General features: G+C 37.2%; 1 protein-coding gene across 9 annotated transcripts in view; it reads right to left on the bottom strand.

Moving 5' to 3' along the window:
* fgfr1a (fibroblast growth factor receptor 1a) overlaps positions 1-17,575 on the bottom strand; it is a 28,490-nt gene extending 10,915 nt beyond the window's left edge. For 3 of the 9 annotated variants that reach the window (XM_077714387.1, XM_077714386.1, XM_077714388.1), the window contains exons 1-7: positions 15,076-15,271; positions 12,845-12,895; positions 8,223-8,311; positions 2,414-2,656; positions 2,248-2,334; positions 2,005-2,177; positions 377-500 (exon numbers count right to left, since the gene is read on the bottom strand). In XM_077714387.1, coding sequence (XP_077570513.1) covers positions 377-500; positions 2,005-2,177; positions 2,248-2,334; positions 2,414-2,656; positions 8,223-8,311; positions 12,845-12,895; positions 15,076-15,146 — 838 coding nt within the window. In that variant the 5' untranslated portion in view covers positions 15,147-15,271. Of the gene's footprint in view, positions 1-376; positions 501-2,004; positions 2,178-2,247; positions 2,335-2,413; positions 2,657-8,222; positions 8,404-12,839; positions 12,993-13,019; positions 13,378-15,075; positions 15,272-17,443 lie in introns of those variants that run through there. The other 6 variants (XM_077714394.1, XM_077714395.1, XM_077714389.1 and 3 more) reach the window with 5 other exon arrangements.
* Positions 17,576-20,430: the final 2,855 nt, after the last annotated feature.

The following is a 20,430-nucleotide window of genomic DNA, read 5'->3' as shown; positions in this document are numbered from 1 at the left end:
ATATATTTATTTATTTACACATGTTTTCATATATTTATGTATTTATTTGTGTATTTATGTATATTTTAATTTATGCATGTATTTATTTATTTAAACTTATTTATTACCTATCTATTTATGTTTAAAATATATTTTCCTATATCCGCATTTTCACCCTCTTGCTACTGTGATAATGAAATTTCCCTAATACAGTATGAATAAAGTTATCCAATCCAAAAAACATGGAATAAATTGAAAAACAATCCAAGTAAAAATAACCAAATATTAATATTATACTGTTAGCCAGTCAATTTAAGATGAGGACATTGAAATGTACAACCTGAGGATTCCCTGTCCTACATAAATCAATATAATATATATCTTCTTTACCACCTACCGACAACATCCAGCTGGTAAGTATGATTGATGCTGCCATACTGGTTTTCCACCACACAAGTATAGTTTCCCTTATCCGAGGGCACGACAGATTCCATGATGATAGTCCAAACATGGTCACGAACCTAAACACAACAGAAAAAATATATATATATTTACAACGCCCATTATGTAAAACTCTATACAAAACCAATTTCTAAAACCAGATAAAAAATCTTGGAACAAAAACTTCCCAACAGATCTACCCACATACATTTTTCATAAATATCTGTAGCATCCTGTCTTATTAGCACGCAATAATGACTAGTTTGTTTCATGTTACATTATAATTTTTCTTCCATAAATCTGCCAAGACCACCATTGTGTGATTAGCCAACGGGCCTTTAAGGCAAAACATCAAACGCTCATGACGAGACTGCGCTTTCCCTCATTTAGCCAACGCGAAAGGGGGAATCCAGCCGCCGGTTGCCAGATGTGTTGTGCACGACTTGCATGCTTACATGTGGTCTAAATTATTCCCTCCTTCCTGTACGTCTCTACACAGACGATATACAGTATATGAACAATAGAAGCCAGGGCCATAAAAGCAAGTGTGAGCGAGATTAGAAACATCCCGAGCCGCCAATCCAGACCTTTGCACTGTGACTGAAACAAAAAAAATAAAAAAAACAACACCAGCCAGATGGTAAAATGAGCTGGAGTAAAGTCCTAAAGCTAAGAAAGGGAAAGAACTTGGGCATGCAAGAGAAAAGGCCAAAATGAGCTTATATTTTATTTTGAGGCATTAAGGAGGAGGAATTGATTTAATTTAGAATTCTTTATCTTTAAAAACGCGGACCCCACTTCCATCTGTACAACTGGATGTTGTGAATTTAGCCATGGAAGGTCAAAAGGGAACAAATAAATAAATTCCAGTTAAAAAACATGAAGCTAGCGTATTTTCACGACTATAAGGCGCACTTAAAAGTCTTAAATTTTCTCCAAAATAGACAGGGCGTCTTATAATCCAGTGCGCCTTATCTATGTAAAAATTAAAATGTGCCATTCATTGAGGGTGCGCCTTATATATGGAAAATACGGTATTTAGCTTCTACAGTCAAGTTTGAAATAGAATAAGGCTGGAAAACAACAAAATCTGTACTGACACTGACAAATGCAAAAAAATATATTGAATAAACAATAGTACTTCAACCAATAGTGGCCTCCACGCAGAATTAAAACAAAAAAATCCTAAATAAAAAAAACGTACTGTATTTTCACGACTATAAGGTGCACTTAAGTCTTAGATTTTTCTCCAAAATAGACAGAGCGCCTTATAATCCAGTGCGCCTTATATATGGAAAAAAATAAAATGTGCCATTCATTGAGGGTGCGCCTTATAATCCAGTGCGCCTTATATATGGGAAAACTGTCATTCATTGAGGGTGCGCCTCATAATGCAGTGCGCCTTATAGTCGTGAACAAGCTCTTAAATGTACAGTGTCATGAAATATCATTTTTTGTGGTGAAAAATCTTATAAATGTTGTTTTTTGTGCAAATGTTATCCAGTGAAAGAGATTCAAATTACTCTCCTGATCATAGTTTCCATAATTTTTGATCAAAAGGAAAACAAAAAACATGTTACTGACCTTGAAACCACCAATCCGATGATCTCTTTTGAACTCTTTTCCATTTTTGTACCACTTCAATGTAGGGATCGGGTTCCCATTGGCTTGACAGCGGAACTTGACAGTCTTACTGGCAGGGACGGCATGGAGCTTCTTCTCCATTTTTTCTGGATGAGCCCACTGTGGTGGCATTGCTATGACATCAAAATAAAAGCTTCTTTAATAGAGCTGCATGGAGAAATTAAAAGAGATTCGCTGACTCACGTAGTAGTTTCTGACTGCCCAATAATTTTGCTTCCTCGGAGGATTCTTCATCCTCGTCATCATCTTCGGATGAGACCATGGTGTCAACTGTTTGGATAGAAATGTTTGATTGACGGTATTGACTGATTTTTCCAAGATGTTATAGGTCTATATTTCATGAAATTACCTGTGACGTTGAATAAGACACTCCGGTTGGCAAAGGTTTTGCAGGCGTACATGCCAGAGTCAGTCAACTCCACCGTTTCAATCTCCAAGCGGCCATTACGTATGCGTGTGTGTTCTCCGTCCACGACAATCGCATGGTCTTTAGTCCAGTTGACGGCGATTGGGGGTTCTTTGCTTGAACAACTCAAGTCCAGACGATCCCCGAGATAGAGGGTGAAAAGCTCCGGTGGTGTTTCCAAGGGAACTAAAAAGGAACAATTGGAAATGATTATAGATTTGTCAGTGGAAATGAGATAATAGTCACAATTGATGATTATTTGGTTGGCATTTTCTAATGAAAATTCTAATGTTATATGTAACGATTTGGAAATCACCAAAGACATTTTTCTCCTGACTGACCCAGGATTTTTCTTTTTTACATTCTAATTAAGGTGTCAAAGTGGCGGCCCGGGGGCCAAATCTGGCCCGCCGCATCATTTTGTGTGGTCCGAGAAAGTAAATCATGAGTGCCGACTTTCTGTTTTAGGATCAAATTAAAATGAAGATTATAGATGTATATTAAATGTCATGATTTTCCCCCTTTTAAATCAATAATTGTAAATTTTTAATACATTTTTCTATGTTTTTAGTTCAAAAATAATTTGGTAAAATCTAAAAATATATTTAAAAAAAGCTAAAATAAATATTGTTTTAGATCTATAAAAAAACTAAATATTCAGGGATTTTAATACATTTATTTTAATACATTTATAAAAAAAAAATATTCATATTATATCTAAAATGGTCCGGCCCACATGAAATAAAGTTGATGTTAAAGCAGCCCGCAAACCCGAGTTTAACACCCTTGTTTCTAGTTGATTCTGGAATAAACAGCTATATCCCAATGTTGAACCTTTGTTGACTTTCTAGAACCATTAGCCGTCCCTCAAAAAAAGAGGCTGTCCGTTTGAAAAATGTACTTTAATCACACCGCCAAGACCGAGAGAGAAACTCTAAAAAAAAAACCTCCTTTAAATTTCCTTCTGGCACAAGGCCCGCGGTGCCTCTTTCCCAAATTAAATTGCCTCCTAAATGGGGCCCAGTCGGCAAATAGGCAAGGTGCCGCTTGGGGAAAGAAAGGTGAAATTTGATTACAGGAATGAAGAGCGAGGAAGCGTCACAGAGCAGGACACCTGAGCCCCCACCGTTCTAAATTACTACATAGCCCAAGAGGGAGGGAGTAACCCAATTATGTTGATACACAGTCACAATGGTGTTGTTTGTGTGGTTACAAAAAAGGTAGGAAGAATTGCCAGCCCAACTTTGTACAAGACTAAAAAATACCACAAAAAACAGCACGCATTCTTCTTTCATAGTCACTTTTAAACAATTGTCTGATACACGGGTGTCAAAGTGGCGGCCCAGGGGCCAAATCTGGCCCGCTGCATCATTTTGTGTGGCCCGGGAAAGTCAATCATGAGTGCTGACTTTCTGTTTTAGGATCAAATTAAAATGAAGAGTATAGATGTATATTAAATTTCCTGATTTTCCCCCTTTTAAATCAATAATTATCATTTTTTAATCATTTTCTTGTGTTTGTAGTTCAAAAATATTTTTGTAAAATCGAAAATGTATTTTTTTAAAAGCTAAAAAGCTATCATATAATTTTCCCCCTTTTAAATCAATAATTGTAATTTTTAAAATCATTTTTCCGTGTTTTTAGTTCAAAATCACTTCGTAAAATCTAAAAATATACAAAAATATTTTCTGTTTTCCCCTATAATATGGAACATAATAATTAAAAGAAAATTTCCTTTACTAATAAATAAAAGCTCAAATAAACATTGTTTTAGATCTATAAAAACTGAATATTCAGGGTTTTTAATCCGAGTCATTTAATCCATTTATAAAAAAAATCTAAATATTATATCTAAAATGGCCCACGTGAAATCAAGTTGACATTAAAGTGGTCTGAGAAGGCGGCCATCTTTTTCCAGACAACACAACCCACCACAAAACCTGTATATCATAACCACCATATATAACCCCGCCCACCATGACAACAACAAGAGAACCAGAAAGCCCGGGAAAGCTAGCATGTGCACATGAGCGCACAAGTGAGGGCCTGCAGTGGCAGGTTGTAGTACCAGTTGCTATGGTGACCCCATTTGGGCCTAGTAAAGGTATTTCCTGGATCGCATATGTCTGACAGCCCCTTAATCCCAGCAGGAAAAGGGGCCAGGGGGTAGGATCAACTTTCTCCTCAGAAGCACTACTGAAGGGTCCAAAGCAGAAGAGACTTTTATGGTGATCCAACCTGGATTGCAAAGCTAAATACAAGGGAAGCTTTTTTACTCTGTGTGAGGGCCATTTAGTGTTTCTAATCCTGACAACAATACCGAGATGGCACTGATAGAGCTGTGTCAACATCCCATTCATTAATCTGACTGTAGACATGATAGAACGGGTTGAAATGATAAAAACAAACACCAAAAAGTAGTTTTAAATTGAATAAAAATTATACTACTGCATGGCAAACTGCAATGAGTGTAGAAACTAAAAAAAGAAAAGCGTGGGCAAACTACGGCCCGCGGGCCACATCCGGCCCGTTAGGCTTTTTAATCCGGCCCGCCGACGTTGTCCAAATAATGTTTTTTTTTGCTTTCCCCAAGATGGCGCCATCACACGGAAGCCATTGGCAGTAACTCTGTCCACTCTTATTTGTTTTTCGTGTTTTATAGCCCCTCCTACTTTTTTTTAAATAACATTTTAATATTTCTTAATACATTCCTTTTAACTTGACTTTGTACTTTATACTTTTTACTTTAATGATGAGTATGTTAACACTTTAGTCCTTTTTTTCTGTTTCTGTTTCATATGTACTGTTAACGGATGCACTTTTTTATATGTATCGTATCATGTGTTAACCCGGCCCTATCTATCAATTTTTTAAAGTCAATGTAGCCCCCAGTGACTAAAAACTTTGCCCACCCCTGGTGTAAAAAATCCCTAAGGAATTTTGTTTTCATCTCTCAACCTAAATCAAAAATAACCCTAAGTGAACATTTCTGCTTGTTTGATCTTCCTGCTGCTATGATTGGATTACATTGGATTAAAAATCCTCAACGCCTATCTGGACTTTTGCTCTTAGGGGGCGGAAGAGAATGATTGACATGATTTAAAATCAACCTAATAAAAGAAAAATACTTAAAGGAATTTACGCAAAGAGGTAAGTAAGTAAGCACGATTAAACTCATACAACGGGGGGGACGAAAAAGAACAAAATAAAAGCTCAGTGGTGTGAAAGGAAGAGTTGGCGCCAGTCATTGGAACACACTTTGGCTAAGCAATAGGAAGCAATACGCTGCATGAATGACTTGTGGGATTTCCTGCTCCCACTGAAGTGATGGCTAAATGCGGCAAAAAAAATAAAATGGAGTGGCCTAGCCTGAGCTCTGTTGTTGTGCTTTTATTTCAGCAAATACAAGAGATTGAAAAGGTAGGCCATACCATGCGTAGACGGGATTGCCGTGAGACAAAAGGCAGGACATGCAGGAAAGAAGAATAGCACAATAGCCATTAGCAAGTCCACCAAAATTCAAGAAGAAATGCAATAAGAAAGCACTCCAGTGGAGGAGCCTTTCAATGCTGAATGAGTGGTTGACAATTAGCATGGATTAACAGTTGGAAGCGACGGAGCAGCAAAAGTTACATTTTAAACTCTTCCACTGTCATTTAAATGAGATGAATACCATTTAGCTTCAAGCTATGACTTTAAATTGGGATTGAAGGGAAAAATAGGACATACAATGAAACCCCAATGGAGTACCAGATTTTTTTTCTTGTTAACATGATGTTAAAATGAAGAAATTGAAAAAAAGGCGACAAAATCACAATGACAAAAGGCATTAAAATCTTTTCTTTCAATATTTTTTGAAACCCACCATATATTATTACTTGACTAAATGATGACCCCCAAAAAATAGGGAAATTTGCAAAGGAAATTGATTATTTTTGAATTTTTAATACAATAACAGTAATCCCTCAATTAGCGCGTCTTCATTACTTAGTTTTTTCCGCTATTTTTATTTTTTTTTAATTAGAAAAATGTGAAAATCTGCACTCAAAACTGAAAAAAAATAAGTTATAATAGGGGTGACCTTACTTTACAATTTTTCTATTATTGTGGTGGCCATGTTTGGTTTACATTAACCGGAATATTCGAGGGATTAAAGTATCTATATATGCTATATGTAATGTAAACTGCCAGATCCAGATTCAAGTTTTTTTCTGACACTTTGAGAAGTATTTTTGAATAACTGGAATGGCGCCTTGACATTATTACATAAAAAAATCTCCAAAAATTATTTGTATCAGGCTAAATCTTAAGTCAGATACAACATGAATTATTAAAACAAATAATAAAAACACAAATAAGATCCTCATTTACCAATTCCCAACATTTCCATCATTTTTTCCCCTATTCACGACAAAAGGAACGAAAGCAAATGTTACGCTGTGATTATTTGTTGGCAGCTGAAGTCATTTGTCACCCAGCAGGAACGTGACGAATAGTGAAACATTCTCAAGATGCAGTCAGTGGGGGAGCAAGAAGAAAAATACAGAGGTGCAGAAATAATACCTGGCCATTTGGTGGATGAGATCTAGCAGAGTATCTCGCACCTGCCTAAGACAAATAATAATGTGCGACTATAGCTAACCTTGGAGACAATTATTCTCCGTAAACCTTATTTTTTGTAACTTCAGGCCTGCCCAAACGTATCCTTTCCTTTTCCACTATATTTTAAGGCTTTCTTATTTGAATCACAAGTTGAGCTGATAATATCTCAATGTCAATTCCCACATCCGGCTACGGTATGTCAACACCCAAAAGTTTCAAGCCACAACTTTAGTTAGCAATTATAGCAATGCCACTTTTCCAAAAAGCCCATTTATAAAGGTTCTGTTTCTACGCATGACAAAACATAAATATCTACCACTTTTAAATCACTTTAACTGCAGTTTATGGTCAAACAATCATTATAACTCCATTAAAACTATTATTATTATATTAGCCAATGGTTTGCGAGTTGGCGGGTCAATCTAAAATTCACGCATTTGATTTGCTGAAATAGTGCAGGCATTTAAAAAATGTCTGATAACAGCTATTGTATTTATTCGAGTATAACATGCAAAATTTGTACCAAATCTTAAAGCAAAGTTGGGTGCGCGTTATACATGAATCCTGTGGAACACTGCCCTCCGCTGGTCAACAAAGTCTCCTCGGCAGTGGTTCTAATGTATTTAATTGAGGATTTAAAGTTGTAAATTCCATTTGGGAATTGTGTTCATACCAATAGTTTGTTAAAGCAGGTTTTCGTAACATATGTTGTAAATAAATCTTTTGTTATGTGTTTAGAATTTGCCGGTTAATTATTAGTAGCAGTGGAATACTTGAGAAAAAGTGAAAAAAATGTATTTTGTCACAAATTACTATACTTGAAAAAAAAAACGACTTTTGGAAATATTGACTATTTTCTATTACTAAAAAAAAAATTAATTCAGTTCTGGTTTTTCCCTTTGATTCTTTCCGCTAAGATGCACTTGATTAAAAAGTAACTTTAAAGCTCCTTAAATGGAGGACTCTTAAAACAAATGTCAAGACTTCACTAAATATGGCGTGCATGTGTGTCAAACAACAACACTTATGCTTATCAACCAACTATTTATCAAGAACAGAGATAAAGCAGACTTAAGAGTTCACTTGAATCGGCTCTATAAATAAAAGAAGCAAAGTAGAGTCCAAGAAGAAGTTTATCTCACAAACTAACCTGCATCAGGAATAGCAGGACGGCATTGTATCCTTAAAATCTGGCCAAAGAAAGCCAATAAGAAAGGTAAACTTGGCCTCATCAGCATCCTGTTGAGGAAGCTACAATTGTTGCCTTTTCTGTAACTGGAACTCCATTCAGAACTTTTGTAGATCAGCAATGGGTCATTTGCAGATTTAAACTGTAGAGAAAGAGGAAAAAAAGGACAAATTTAACAGTCTGTCTGGTTTTTGAAAAGAAAAAAACCCACTAAAGAGCAAACAAGCCAAAATACTGCAAGTAAATCAAAACATCATAAAGTCAAGGACATAGCAAATGACTGAAATAGTACTTAAAATACATTATCATTCATTCAGAATGATAATCAGGAATGTAGTAACCACTTTAAGGACAGGATTTCTGCATGGTTTGAAAGATAATTTGTGATCAAACATTTTTAATAAAAGCTTATTCTTTAATTTTGTTTTCCAGGCTGGTTTTCTTCTAAGAAATATACTCGGCAGTTCGGGTGTAAGGGGGATTTAGCCCTGTGACTGACCTACACACGTACACATCTGTTTGCATCATCACCCCCCCAAGCATCTGGTTTGGGAGATTAACACTTGCCCCTAACCCCCCTTGAGGAATCTGTTAAAGAGCAAAAAAAAAAAAAAAGTACATCGTGTTACATGACACCGTTGTAGAGAGACATCATTTCCACACTTTGAGATCTATCACCTAACATTTGGTTGAAAGCCAAGAGCCTCGACAGCCATTTGCTGTGAGGACACGCTTGTGAGCTGATTGACCACACATACACACAAAACTGACTTTGCGTGGCTGTCCGACTGACTAAAACAGTTCTTTTTAATAAAATGTTTGCCGTGAGAACTGTTAGTCAGCGGTGAAAACACAGACGTCATCACATGCGAGTTAAATCCTTAATTGGGTTTATTTGTTTACTCAGATCAATGTTTTGCTGCAGCTACATTTTTGATGAGATAATCACAAGTGAGTGTTGTGGTTCCAAAAGGTACCTGGCATCCCTTGTGACCGGTTGTTTGGTCACCGGACGTTTGGTCGCCAGACGTTTGGTCGCCGGTCAAATGTACTTAGATATTCAACAGTACTTGGATATTAAACAGTACTTGGATATTAAACGGTACTTGGATATTAAACGGTACTTGGATATTAAACGGTACTTGGATATTAAACGGTACTTGGATATTAAACGGTACTCGGATATTAAACGGTACTCGGATATTAAACAGTACTCGGATATTAAACAGTACTCGGATATTAAACAGTACTCGGATATTAAACAGTACTCGGATATTAAACAGTACTCGGATATTAAACAGTACTCGGATATTAAACAGTACTCGGATATTAAACAGTACTCGGATATTAAACAGTACTCGGATATTAAACAGTACTCGGATATTAAACAGTACTCGGATATTAAACAGTACTCGGATATTAAACAGTACTCGGATATTAAACAGTACTCGGATATTAAACAGTACTCGGATATTAAACAGTACTCGGATATTAAACAGTACTTGGATATTAAACAGTACTTGGATATTAAACAGTACTTGGATATTAAACAGTACTTGGATATTGAACAGTACTTGGATATTGAACAGTACTTAGATATTGAACAGTACTTAGATATTGAACAGTACTTAGATATTGAACAGTACTTAGATATTGAACAGTACTTAGATATTGAACAGTACTTAGATATTAAACACTACTTAGATATTAAACAGTACTTAGATATTAAACACTATTTAGATATTAAACAGTACTTAGATATTAAATTCTCTCTGTCTTAGATATTAAACAGAACTTAGATATTAAATTTTCTCTCTCTTAGATATTAAACTATCTCTCTTAGATATTAAACTCTCTCTGATGAATATAATTTGGAGAGCTGGCTTCAACAGTAAACTCTCTGCCACCATTTGACCGGCGACCAAAAGGGACCAAAAGACCGGCGACCAAACGTCCGAGCACCGGCGTCCCTCTACTAAGCTCTCATTCGTTTCCCCTTTCCGAGAAGACCGAGTTGGGTCGGGAGGGAACCGAGAGTGATGTGGAAGCTTTGGTCATCACCGTTTCGTAAGAGGTGACTCATTGTTTGGGATGACTCCAAGAAAGAGCTCCTGCGGTAAGAGCACACACGTTTCCCCGGCACCACGGCCGTGTTCCAAGCATGACACGGACCTCAGTGGTCTTAAGCTCCCACGAGAGTGGAAATCAAATTCACTCTATAGCCAACACAGGCTTTAACTTGTTCTGCAAACGTCAGACTGGAATAGGAACTCATTTCAGGAGAGGTAGGCGGTATTAGAGCAGAAATAATAAAGAAAGGGGTTCCTTTTGGTTTGTGTTTATAGAACATTGATTGATTAATGTAGTGTGAATTTTCAAATGACTCATTCAAACCGACGCAAATCTTTGGACTGTTTTTCAATATTTGGATGACTGGAGCAATTGCGTAGCTGGTGCGTAATTTACAGTCATTTTACAGAAGTACAGGGACAAATATACTTGATGGTGTCATTGTTATCACTATGCTAGCTAGACAATAGTGGGCATGAATATGCTAAATGTAAATAGAAAATAAAGATATATACAGTAATCCCTCAAATATTGCGGCTAATGCAGACCAGGCATGGCCGTGATAATTGAAAAACTACAAAGTACTAAAGTTTTTTTCCAGTGCTGAGTCCTAATAGCAAGAGTGGCTTCAGTTTATGTTTCAGCATGGATTTTCACATTTTTATGATTTTAAAAATAATGATTTTAACAATAACAGGGAAAAACGCAAAGTAGTGAATTCTCTAGGGATTACTGTATATATTTTTTTAAATTATAACTACTTTTTTAAATGTTCCTTCAGTGCTGAGAGTGCCCTCCATTTCAATGATTTTCACATTATTATGTATTAAAAATAATTAAAACATGAAACAATAGCGGAAAAAACGTAAAGTAGTGAATTTGCGGTAATCGAGGGATTACTGTAATACCAGACTATTTTACTGAGGCTGAGGCATATACGAATATTTTCCCCCGACAATGTAAATATGTGGTTTACCAGCTGGATTCCGAGAGATAACACTTAAATGTAAAAGCATTCAAACTACTTGACACATGGCCATTTGGTTCACATGCATCTCCAAAAAAATGCAAGGTGATGCTAAGGCAGAGAATGTTTACATTTCCACATGTGATAGGAATTGGAAGTCAATACCTTATTAAAAGACAACAGATTTTTATGTTCTCCTGCATTCGTGCTTTCCTACCACAATCCAAAAAAAAAAAAAAAAACAAGAAACATGTGTTGCAGGTTAATTAAAGACTAAATTGTCAGTTAGCGAGTTGAAATTATGCTTGTCCATCCACATACATTTAAACAGTATCTGTGTTGTGATTGGCTAGTTACCAGCTGAACTGACGTCTCACCCAAAATGAACAGGGATAGGCTCTAACTCATCCACCCAAACTTAAACCACACGGTATTCAAAGCATACTCATGTATGACCTCAGGAAATCTCAAGCATCTACACAATTGGTCGCCGCCTACGAGTAGGTTTTGTTTTCTCCATAGCTTTCTGCAAGGGAAGTTATAAGCGGGTTTATTGGGTTGATATCTCAGTGTAATGAGTAATAGCTATGTGGAATATTAATTCTGCACATAATAATTTGACTAAGCCTGTAATAATGTGGATAACCTATTAGAGATGTCCTGATATATTTTTTACAGGCTGAGAGACTGTCCAGAACCCACTCAGGCTGTTGTTGTTGTTGTGTACACTAACATTTTCATTGATTCCGCTGGCATTTGATACAAGTTTTAATAAAAAAACATATTTTTTTTATGTTTTCAGAATTTGGAATTTGTACTGCAAAAAAACTATACGAATATTTCTAGTTTGAACAAAATGTTGCACACATTTAGATCAAATACTGTGTAATAGAAAATGTTTTGAGTACGAAACCTAACATTATTTCTATTCTGAACAAAAACATTGCAAGCATCTCAATCAGGAAAAACTAATCAAACCAAAAACATACACCAAAAAGAAGGAATCCAAGCAGAATTTTAAGAGAAAACAAAATTAAATGTAACATTTCATGAGAACTAACTCAGAATTGGCATTCCACAAGGATAACTTGACAGTATATCCTCATCAGTAGCTCCAGTGGAATTTGTCAAAACTGTCCAAGGGACATTTGGCAAGATGGCCACACGAAAAACTATACCAAAAAATACAACTTAGCACATATTGCATTTACATTTAATGGGAAATCGAAGGGGCGTGGCGTATTGACTTTTCTATTTAACTATACTGTGAAAATCAAACAAAACACTCATTTCAGAGTGGAAAATATTTCTGAAAACGTGTATTACACATTATTTTCCTTAAAACGACATGGCAGGAATGTTTGACGAATATTTTAATGTTAAAAAGCGAACATTTATAGAAGGTTTAAGGGTGTAAAAAGACGTTTCTTATCAGTAGAATCTCACATTACAGCGGGAAACAATGCTGGCCCCGCAGCACGTCAACACACAATAAAAAAAAACGTGTTTGGGGAATAAGAAAAGAAAAAGAAGCAGCTCACCTTACGGGCAACCAGCCAGCGTCGGTCGACTGAAAACACTCCAGAACTGAGATTGACTGCAAAAAAGAAAAATTTACTCAAAAATAGGAGTTTAAATCCAAGTTTAGCTATGAAACTCGCGCATATTTTCCGAAAACTCGGAAAGTGCGGAGATCAGAGCACGCGTGGCAGATTAAATACCAGAGAAAGCGGAACAAAAACTTCCGTGGGATGAAACCAAACGTGGGATGTAAATCCCGATTTTTTTCCACCCGCAGGTTTTCTTTTAAAAGGCTGCTAACACAAACAATGTTGGCCAACTTTTGTGGTTCGGACCTCCATTGAACGCAACTTCTTCACTCACGGTAAATCGCAGTCCTTCTCTTTAAAAATGCTCTATTATGGATCCTTTAAGTCACTTGTTGTCTATATTATTCCTCACAGGGAAAGAAAAGGCGATTTAAAAGTTTTGTAGGTATTTGGAGTGAAAGAAAAGGTTTGAAGAAGGAGAATCCACGCAACTCACTCCAAAGCTCCCCCTTAATTTTCTGACTCGAAGATTTGCATCCACTGAAGAATTGACGAATGCAATCACGATGGTTTCCGGTTTGTGCTTTGCAAATAAAAGATGATTGCGGAGCTTGGATGGAACGTGCACATTTGTCGTGCAACGTTGGTTAACAACAAATTATTCGATCTTTTGTTTTAAAAAAACTGTTGCAAAAATATAGAGGATAAAATAAAGGAATTCTTATTCTTAATATCCACACAAGTAGTTTAAAGCGGGTTGTGGCGTTGCATAAACAACGTTTTATTTTGAAAATCACAAGTCCGACTTCCTCTCCATCCTTAAACTGTGATTTAGCATTTGCTGCCCTTATGGTTCCTTGGAAGAAACCTGGCTCCATCCACTGTCCCTCTGTGGATCTCCACACATTGCATTCTGGGAATTGACGATCAAAAATGTCCATTTCTATTTGTAAAGCTAAAACAATTAAAACAAAAACGGACTACTCGTGATGAATCTCAAATATATTCAAATAAATAAACAGGCCACTTCAGATATAACTTTAAAAATGTACTCTATAGAGGTCAGGGGATCTCTATAGTCCAATTGAAATAATAAATGAAGATTTATTTTAAAAGACGTGCTGATGTGCTATCAATCTTGGCTAAATGTTGCTTCCATTTTCATTACTTCCTGTTCAAAAATATCATTGCAATAAGTCTTCTTGTGCTTTTGTACCTTGGCATCAGTTCAAACTTTAACGCAAATCTGGAAAACATCCAGCGAATCATCTCAACTGATCAAAACAAACTTTTGACGGGTGCCTCTGCCTTCCTGTCACATCTTAGAAATGCCCGATTGCCGTAAAACACGTTGAGTTCGGCTTGGTAGTAGATAACGGTGGAGCAGATGTGTTTTTTAACACGTGGCAAGCAGCTTTCTTCCAGCCATGTGTGCAACATTCATCCCTGTGTCATTTTGAGACTATTAATAAATGAAAGGGGACTTTGTTGTTTTGATTTAGAACCAAAAGACAATTGTTGCACTGTTTAAAAATAATCTCTTTTGAAAAATGCTTGTTTAACACATAAAATATTAAATTCACACACTTAGAGAAGATGAACAAATTCAATCATCGTCTATTAGTATCCGACAGCCATTTCTGGCCACCATAAAAAAATTCAACTCTCTACGTTGAACGGTTTGGACAAACGTAGTGAGAGTATCTTAACATACACACTCACACACCTTTAAATGATGCTTTATAAAGTATTTTAGATGATACATTTCTTTTTTGACAACCCGCAGTTGTGTTTTTCATAAAATACAATGTAATATTGTTTATATAATATGAAATATGCAAAATATTGTAAACCATAAATAATAATTCAACAACAACATGCTACTTTAGCACCCTTCTTTGGGTAATTCCACATGAAACACTAAGAAATGCATTACAAACTCCAATAAACAAACACCCATTTAAAACTTTAAAAAATGCAATTTTTACGAAACTACATGGCAAAAATTCATTCGTTTTGACATCATTTCAACTTCTCCTTTTCCCAACAAAAGCTCTCTTTCAACAAACTAGTTTCCAGAATAAGGTGGGGCGCTTTTTGCTCACCACTCACTCATACTATAATAGATTGTGAAACCTGCCCAACACGACTTAAATCAAAGGCAAATTTAACCACGGGTCTCCCTCCGTGAGAGGGTGCCGCAGCAAATAGGAACAATATCTTTTACCCGATAGCTTTGCATGGTGATTTTCCTAACAGCTTCCTCGTCACCCCAAAAGGACGTCTCATTGTCCTCATTGTCCTTCCTTATGTTTGCATTCCATAGACAATGGCCGAGAACAAATGTCCTCCGCGTTCGCACAAAGCCTTCGGGCAGGGTGCCGGAGCTGGAACCTCATCCATCCGTCAGCGGAGACCGTGCCCGACTCGGGCCCCCCCCTCCGAGCTAGGACGCGTACCAACCCCCCACCTCCCGCCCGGCCTTGCTCTTTGACACGATGCCGTTGTGCTTTTCCGGGTCTTTATGCGTCCCGTTGTCCGAGGCAGATTGAAGACCCTTTGTGTGTGTCCGCCCCTGTCCTGAGTGGCCCGGGAGGAACCAGCTGGGCCGCGAGTGGAGAGACTGGAATGCGCATATGAATGGACCAGTGTGTGTCGGGCACCTGCTGATAGAAGGACGTCGTGCCCGTGGTTCTTCTACATTGGCGGAAATCGCGTTTTCTATTATACCCATGATGTCATTTGTTGCTAAGTAGTACTAAGTGAGGCAGCCCTAAGTATTATTAGTTGACCTTTTGTCTGGACAACGATTCAGGGTGTCCTCATAGTCGGCTACAGCACTCCCCGTGACCCATGTGAGGATAATGAATGAAAAGTAGTACTAAGTGAGGCAGCTCTAGGTATTATAAATTGACCTTTTGGCTTCTCATGTTCTGCGATTGGCTGGACTCTGATTCAAGGTGCTCCAGCACCCTCCGCGATCCATGTGAGAATAACGATTGAAAAGTAGTACTAACTGAGGCAGTTCTAGGTATTATTAGTTGATATTTTGGCTACCTAATGCTCTGTGATTGGCTGGACACCGTTTCAAGGTGTCCTCATAGTCAACTCCAGCACCCCCTGTGACCCAAGTGAGGATAATGAATGGAAAAAAAGCAGAAATAAAAAAACAATTAATGAATTCCTATTGACTAGCTGGATGAGTGGTTAGTGTGGCGGGCTCGCGGTTTTGGGGTCGAAGGTTCGATTCCAGCTCGGTCCTTGTTTGCATGTATTCCCCTGACTTATGTGGGTTTTCTCTGGGTACTCCAGTTTCCTCCCACATCCCAAAAAACATGTCAGCTAAGCTAATATTGAGCAGTCAAAATTGGCCATTAATTTGGTTGTCCATCTCCTCTTGCCCTGTGATTGGCTGGCCAACTATTCGGGGTAGCACAAGCCCTCCCAGCAATTTTAACGTAACTCATCGGCCACCATTGATGGCACTAGATGTCCAATTCACATGTAATTATAGATCATGCGTCTACTAGCATAGTTCTCCAAAAGCTACTGACTTAATGGTTCATAAAAGGGCGGAAAAATGAGGCTATTGGGATCAAAAGTGAGCCTTTAGTTTTACGCGATATGCAGTAATTGGCGTTTTTTTACACAATAAAAAGGACCCTTGAAGCTGAATGCTGCAAGTCATTAATGAAAGCTGTGATAGATCAAGGTAGAGAAGAAAAAACGGTTCTGCTTTATGTTATTTCCTCAAAATGCTCCAAGCTCGTGTACTTATAATAAAGTCAACGTCTCCCCGTCTGTGTGCATGGAGCGCCTCAAAAATTGAATGGAGCATATGGAAAAGAAAAATGTGCTCCCCAAACATCTTTGAACAAAAATACAGGGCCATGTGTGTCTGCAACATTTCTTAAGGGGCTTCTAACAGATTGCTATCCACTCTGCTACGATGCTAACGTATGATCCTAAGTATTATAGTTTATGACTTGCCCGTCTCGTCTTTTGATGCGATTACATCTCCATAATCAATCAAAACAAACCCAAGCAATCATCTCAATGTAAGAAGTCGGAAAAAAATGGACTCTAATCCACAGGTGTCCAAGTGGCGGCCCGCGGGCCAAATTTGGCCCGCCGCATCATTTTGTGCGGCCCGGGAAAGTAAATCATGAGTTTCGACTTTCTGTTTTAGGATGAAATTATATATAACTATAAGTATAATAAATATATAAGTATAGATGTATATTAAATTCCCTGATTTTCTCCTTTCTAAATCAATAATTGTAATTTTTGAATCCATTTTTTGTGTTTTTAGTTCAAAAATCATTTTGTAAAATCCAAAAATATATTTAAAAAAAACTAAAATTAACATTGTTTTAGATTTATTAAAAAATGAATATTCAGGACTTTTAATCCAGTTCTTTTAATCCATTTATAAAATAAATAATCTAAATATTATATCTAAAACACCCTTGCACGAGCACAATTACTGTAAACATATTCTTAAAAAAACTTGTTTATGATCAAGGTTTCTGGTGTGGTTAGTGGACCACAAGAAAATGCAAAAACACAATATAAATGAAACAAAAATTGCTTACCTGGTGATGCGCATCGAGACTTAAAGATGATGTGATGGTACTTTCAAATTGGATTATGGATTTTCCTCTGAGAAGGTTCCACCCACAGATTTGATGAGATCCATAGTTCCCGCCGCCAGCCGTCTCTCAGACTGGTCTCCTTTTCTAATGCAGATGAGACAACATGGCTGGGTCAGACAGACATCCATGCCAGACTGTCTTAATGTGCACCCGCCCATTTGGCAGCCTTTTACCTGATTGCATCAGGTGATCGCAGGCAGATTGAGCTGTGCCAAGGCAGCTGGAAGGCTTGAAACTGGCATCCATTTTGCACTGAAAAGATACATAGCACAATATTCTTATATCATGGAAAACAAGAAAAATGTCATGCAAATAGGCTGGTTAAAACAGTTGCCTCACTGTTTTGTGATCGGGGGTTTGATCCCCAATGAGTTCCGACTTTTGTGTGAAGTTGGGTTGTTCTTCCCAGGCTTCCATGGGTTTTTTCTGGGTACTCGTAATTCCTCCAATCCGCCCAAAACATGCATTGTAGGCTATTTAAACACTAAATTATCTCTTAGAAAAAAATGACTCTAATCCACGGGTGTCAAAGTGGCGGCCCGGGGGCCAAATCTGGCCCACCGCATCATTTTTTTGCGGCCCGGGTAAGTAAATCATAAGTGCCGACTTTGTTTTAGGATCAAATTAAAATGAAGAGTTTAGATATATATTAAATTTCCTGATTTTCTCCCTTTTAAATCAATTAGTCATTTTTTCATCAATTTTTTTCTGTTTTTACTTCAAAAATCATTTTGTAAAAATCTAAAAATATATTTTAAAAATGCTAAAATAAACATTGTTTTAGATCTATAAAAAACTGTATATTCAGAACTTTTAATTCGGTTCTATTAATCCAGATATTAAAAAAAATCTAAATATTATATCTAAAATGGTCCTGCCTTAAAAGATTCAGGTGACTTGGATTGGGCCCCAAATATATACAGTAAGGAAATGCTTAGTATATCGTACACATGCTAGTAACATTATATTTTCATCACCTACCCCCACAAAAATTACATATAGAATAACTATAATTCCACAGGTCCACCCAGGCATTGCGAACAGACCAGCATCTATTTTTGATGAAAATAACAGCCATTGCTGCTTAAACGTGGCCTCATTATGGTGGAAGTGGGTTCTTGGGCCAGGAAGTTTCATTGCCTTCCAAATAAATCTGGCTAAACAAAGCTGTAATCCAAATTCCTCATCTTGTGGAGTCCTTCATCCATCTTCACACCCGATAAAAAGGTATAAAAATCACCTCTTTATTTCCTAATACACCAAAGAGTGTCATGCCCACAGATGGATTATGTCCAATTAGTATTACTATTATGACTTATATTATTACTTTTCAGCCCCAGGGGGCCACATTGACTTTAACAAGATACGATACATATAAAAAAGTGCATCCGTTAAGAGTACATATGAAACATAAACAGAAAAAAGGACTAAAGTATTAACATACTCATCATTAAGGTAAAAAGTATAAAGTACTACAGAGTAAAGTAAAAAGGAATGTATTAAGAAATATTAAAATGTCATTTAAAAAAAGATAGAGGGGCTTTAAAACATGAAAAACAAATAAGAGTGGACACAGCTACTACCACTAGCTTCTGCGTGACGGCACCATCTTGGGGAAAAAATAAATAAATAAAAAATATTTGGACAACGTCGGCGGGCCGGATTAAAAAGCCTGGCGGACCGTTTATGGCCCGCGGGCCGTAGTTTGCAGACCTAACGCGATTAAAGAATGGCAGTCTGTGGAAACCGCTTAGTTAATCAAGCTAGCAAACAATCAAGATAACAAAGGTATAAATGTAAATGACATAATGCTTTTTGCATCTTTATGAATGGAGAATGATTTACAGACTTCGAGTTGGGTGATCGGTCGAGAGGAGGAAACTGGTCACTGAGCGTAAACAGGCTTTCTTGGCAAAGTCCTCGGAGTTTAAGACCCCCCCCCCCCCCCCCCAATCTTACCCCATCTCTCTCTCTCTTGTGTTGTGTGGCGTCAACTGGAATGAGATCCAGATGTGCTCTGGAACCCATCCAGTGGCTCCACTGGATGTGGTTTTTTAGAAGGTAGTTTAGAAGCACCACCCACTGGCAGACCCAATGAAAGTTGCAATTTCTGTTGGCACTTGTAATTGTGTTCGGAGGAAGAGAAGGAATTTGTTGTCTGCGACGTCTGCGTGGAAATCAGTTTGCATAAGTAGGAAATTTCTTCCATCTGTTTCAGTAAAAAATAGCAGGATCTACTTATTTACTGGCAGACTTTTTTACCTCTTTGTTCTTCTCTTTTCGTATCTTGTCTGTCCAACTAAAACAAACATGATATTGTTCGGTGGCTAAAACAAAGGGAGACGCCATATTTTGTCATCAATTCTTGTAATGAGAAGAGAATAACAGAGTGAGTGATGAAAGGGAACAATAAACAATCATTAAACTAAATTATAAAATGTTTTTTGCTCCTAAACATCTGCAGAACAGACCTTTAAGCAAGGCCATTTTCAAAACTGTACTCAGTCCTGATTTGATGGCTCCCTCTCATGGCGTCTTTGGAAAAGCCATAGAATCCACCCGAGATGTTGGGATGTCCATTTTAAACAGTTTTTTTCCACCCATGGATTGCTATAGGGCACAGGTGTCAAAGTGGCGGCCCGGGGGCCAAATCTGGTCCGCCGACTCATTTTGTGTGGCCCGAGAAAGTAAATCATGAGTGCCGACTTTTAGTTTAAGTTAAATTAAAATGAAGAGTATAGATGTAAATTAATTTTCCTGATTTTCCCCTTTATGAATAAATAATTGTAATTTTTAGACCATTTTTTCTGTGTTTTTAGTTCAAAAATCATTTTTTATAATCTAAAAATATATTTTTATAAAAATAACATTGTTTTAGATCTATAAAGAATTGAATATTCTGGTCTTTTAATCCATTTATAATGAAA

This window comes from Stigmatopora nigra, chromosome 4 (assembly GCF_051989575.1).
Source record: "Stigmatopora nigra isolate UIUO_SnigA chromosome 4, RoL_Snig_1.1, whole genome shotgun sequence".
NCBI classification, from domain to species: Eukaryota; Metazoa; Chordata; class Actinopteri; order Syngnathiformes; family Syngnathidae; genus Stigmatopora; species Stigmatopora nigra.
The sequence above is the reverse complement of the archived record's forward strand: the minus strand, read 5'-3'. Positions and strand labels throughout refer to the sequence as shown.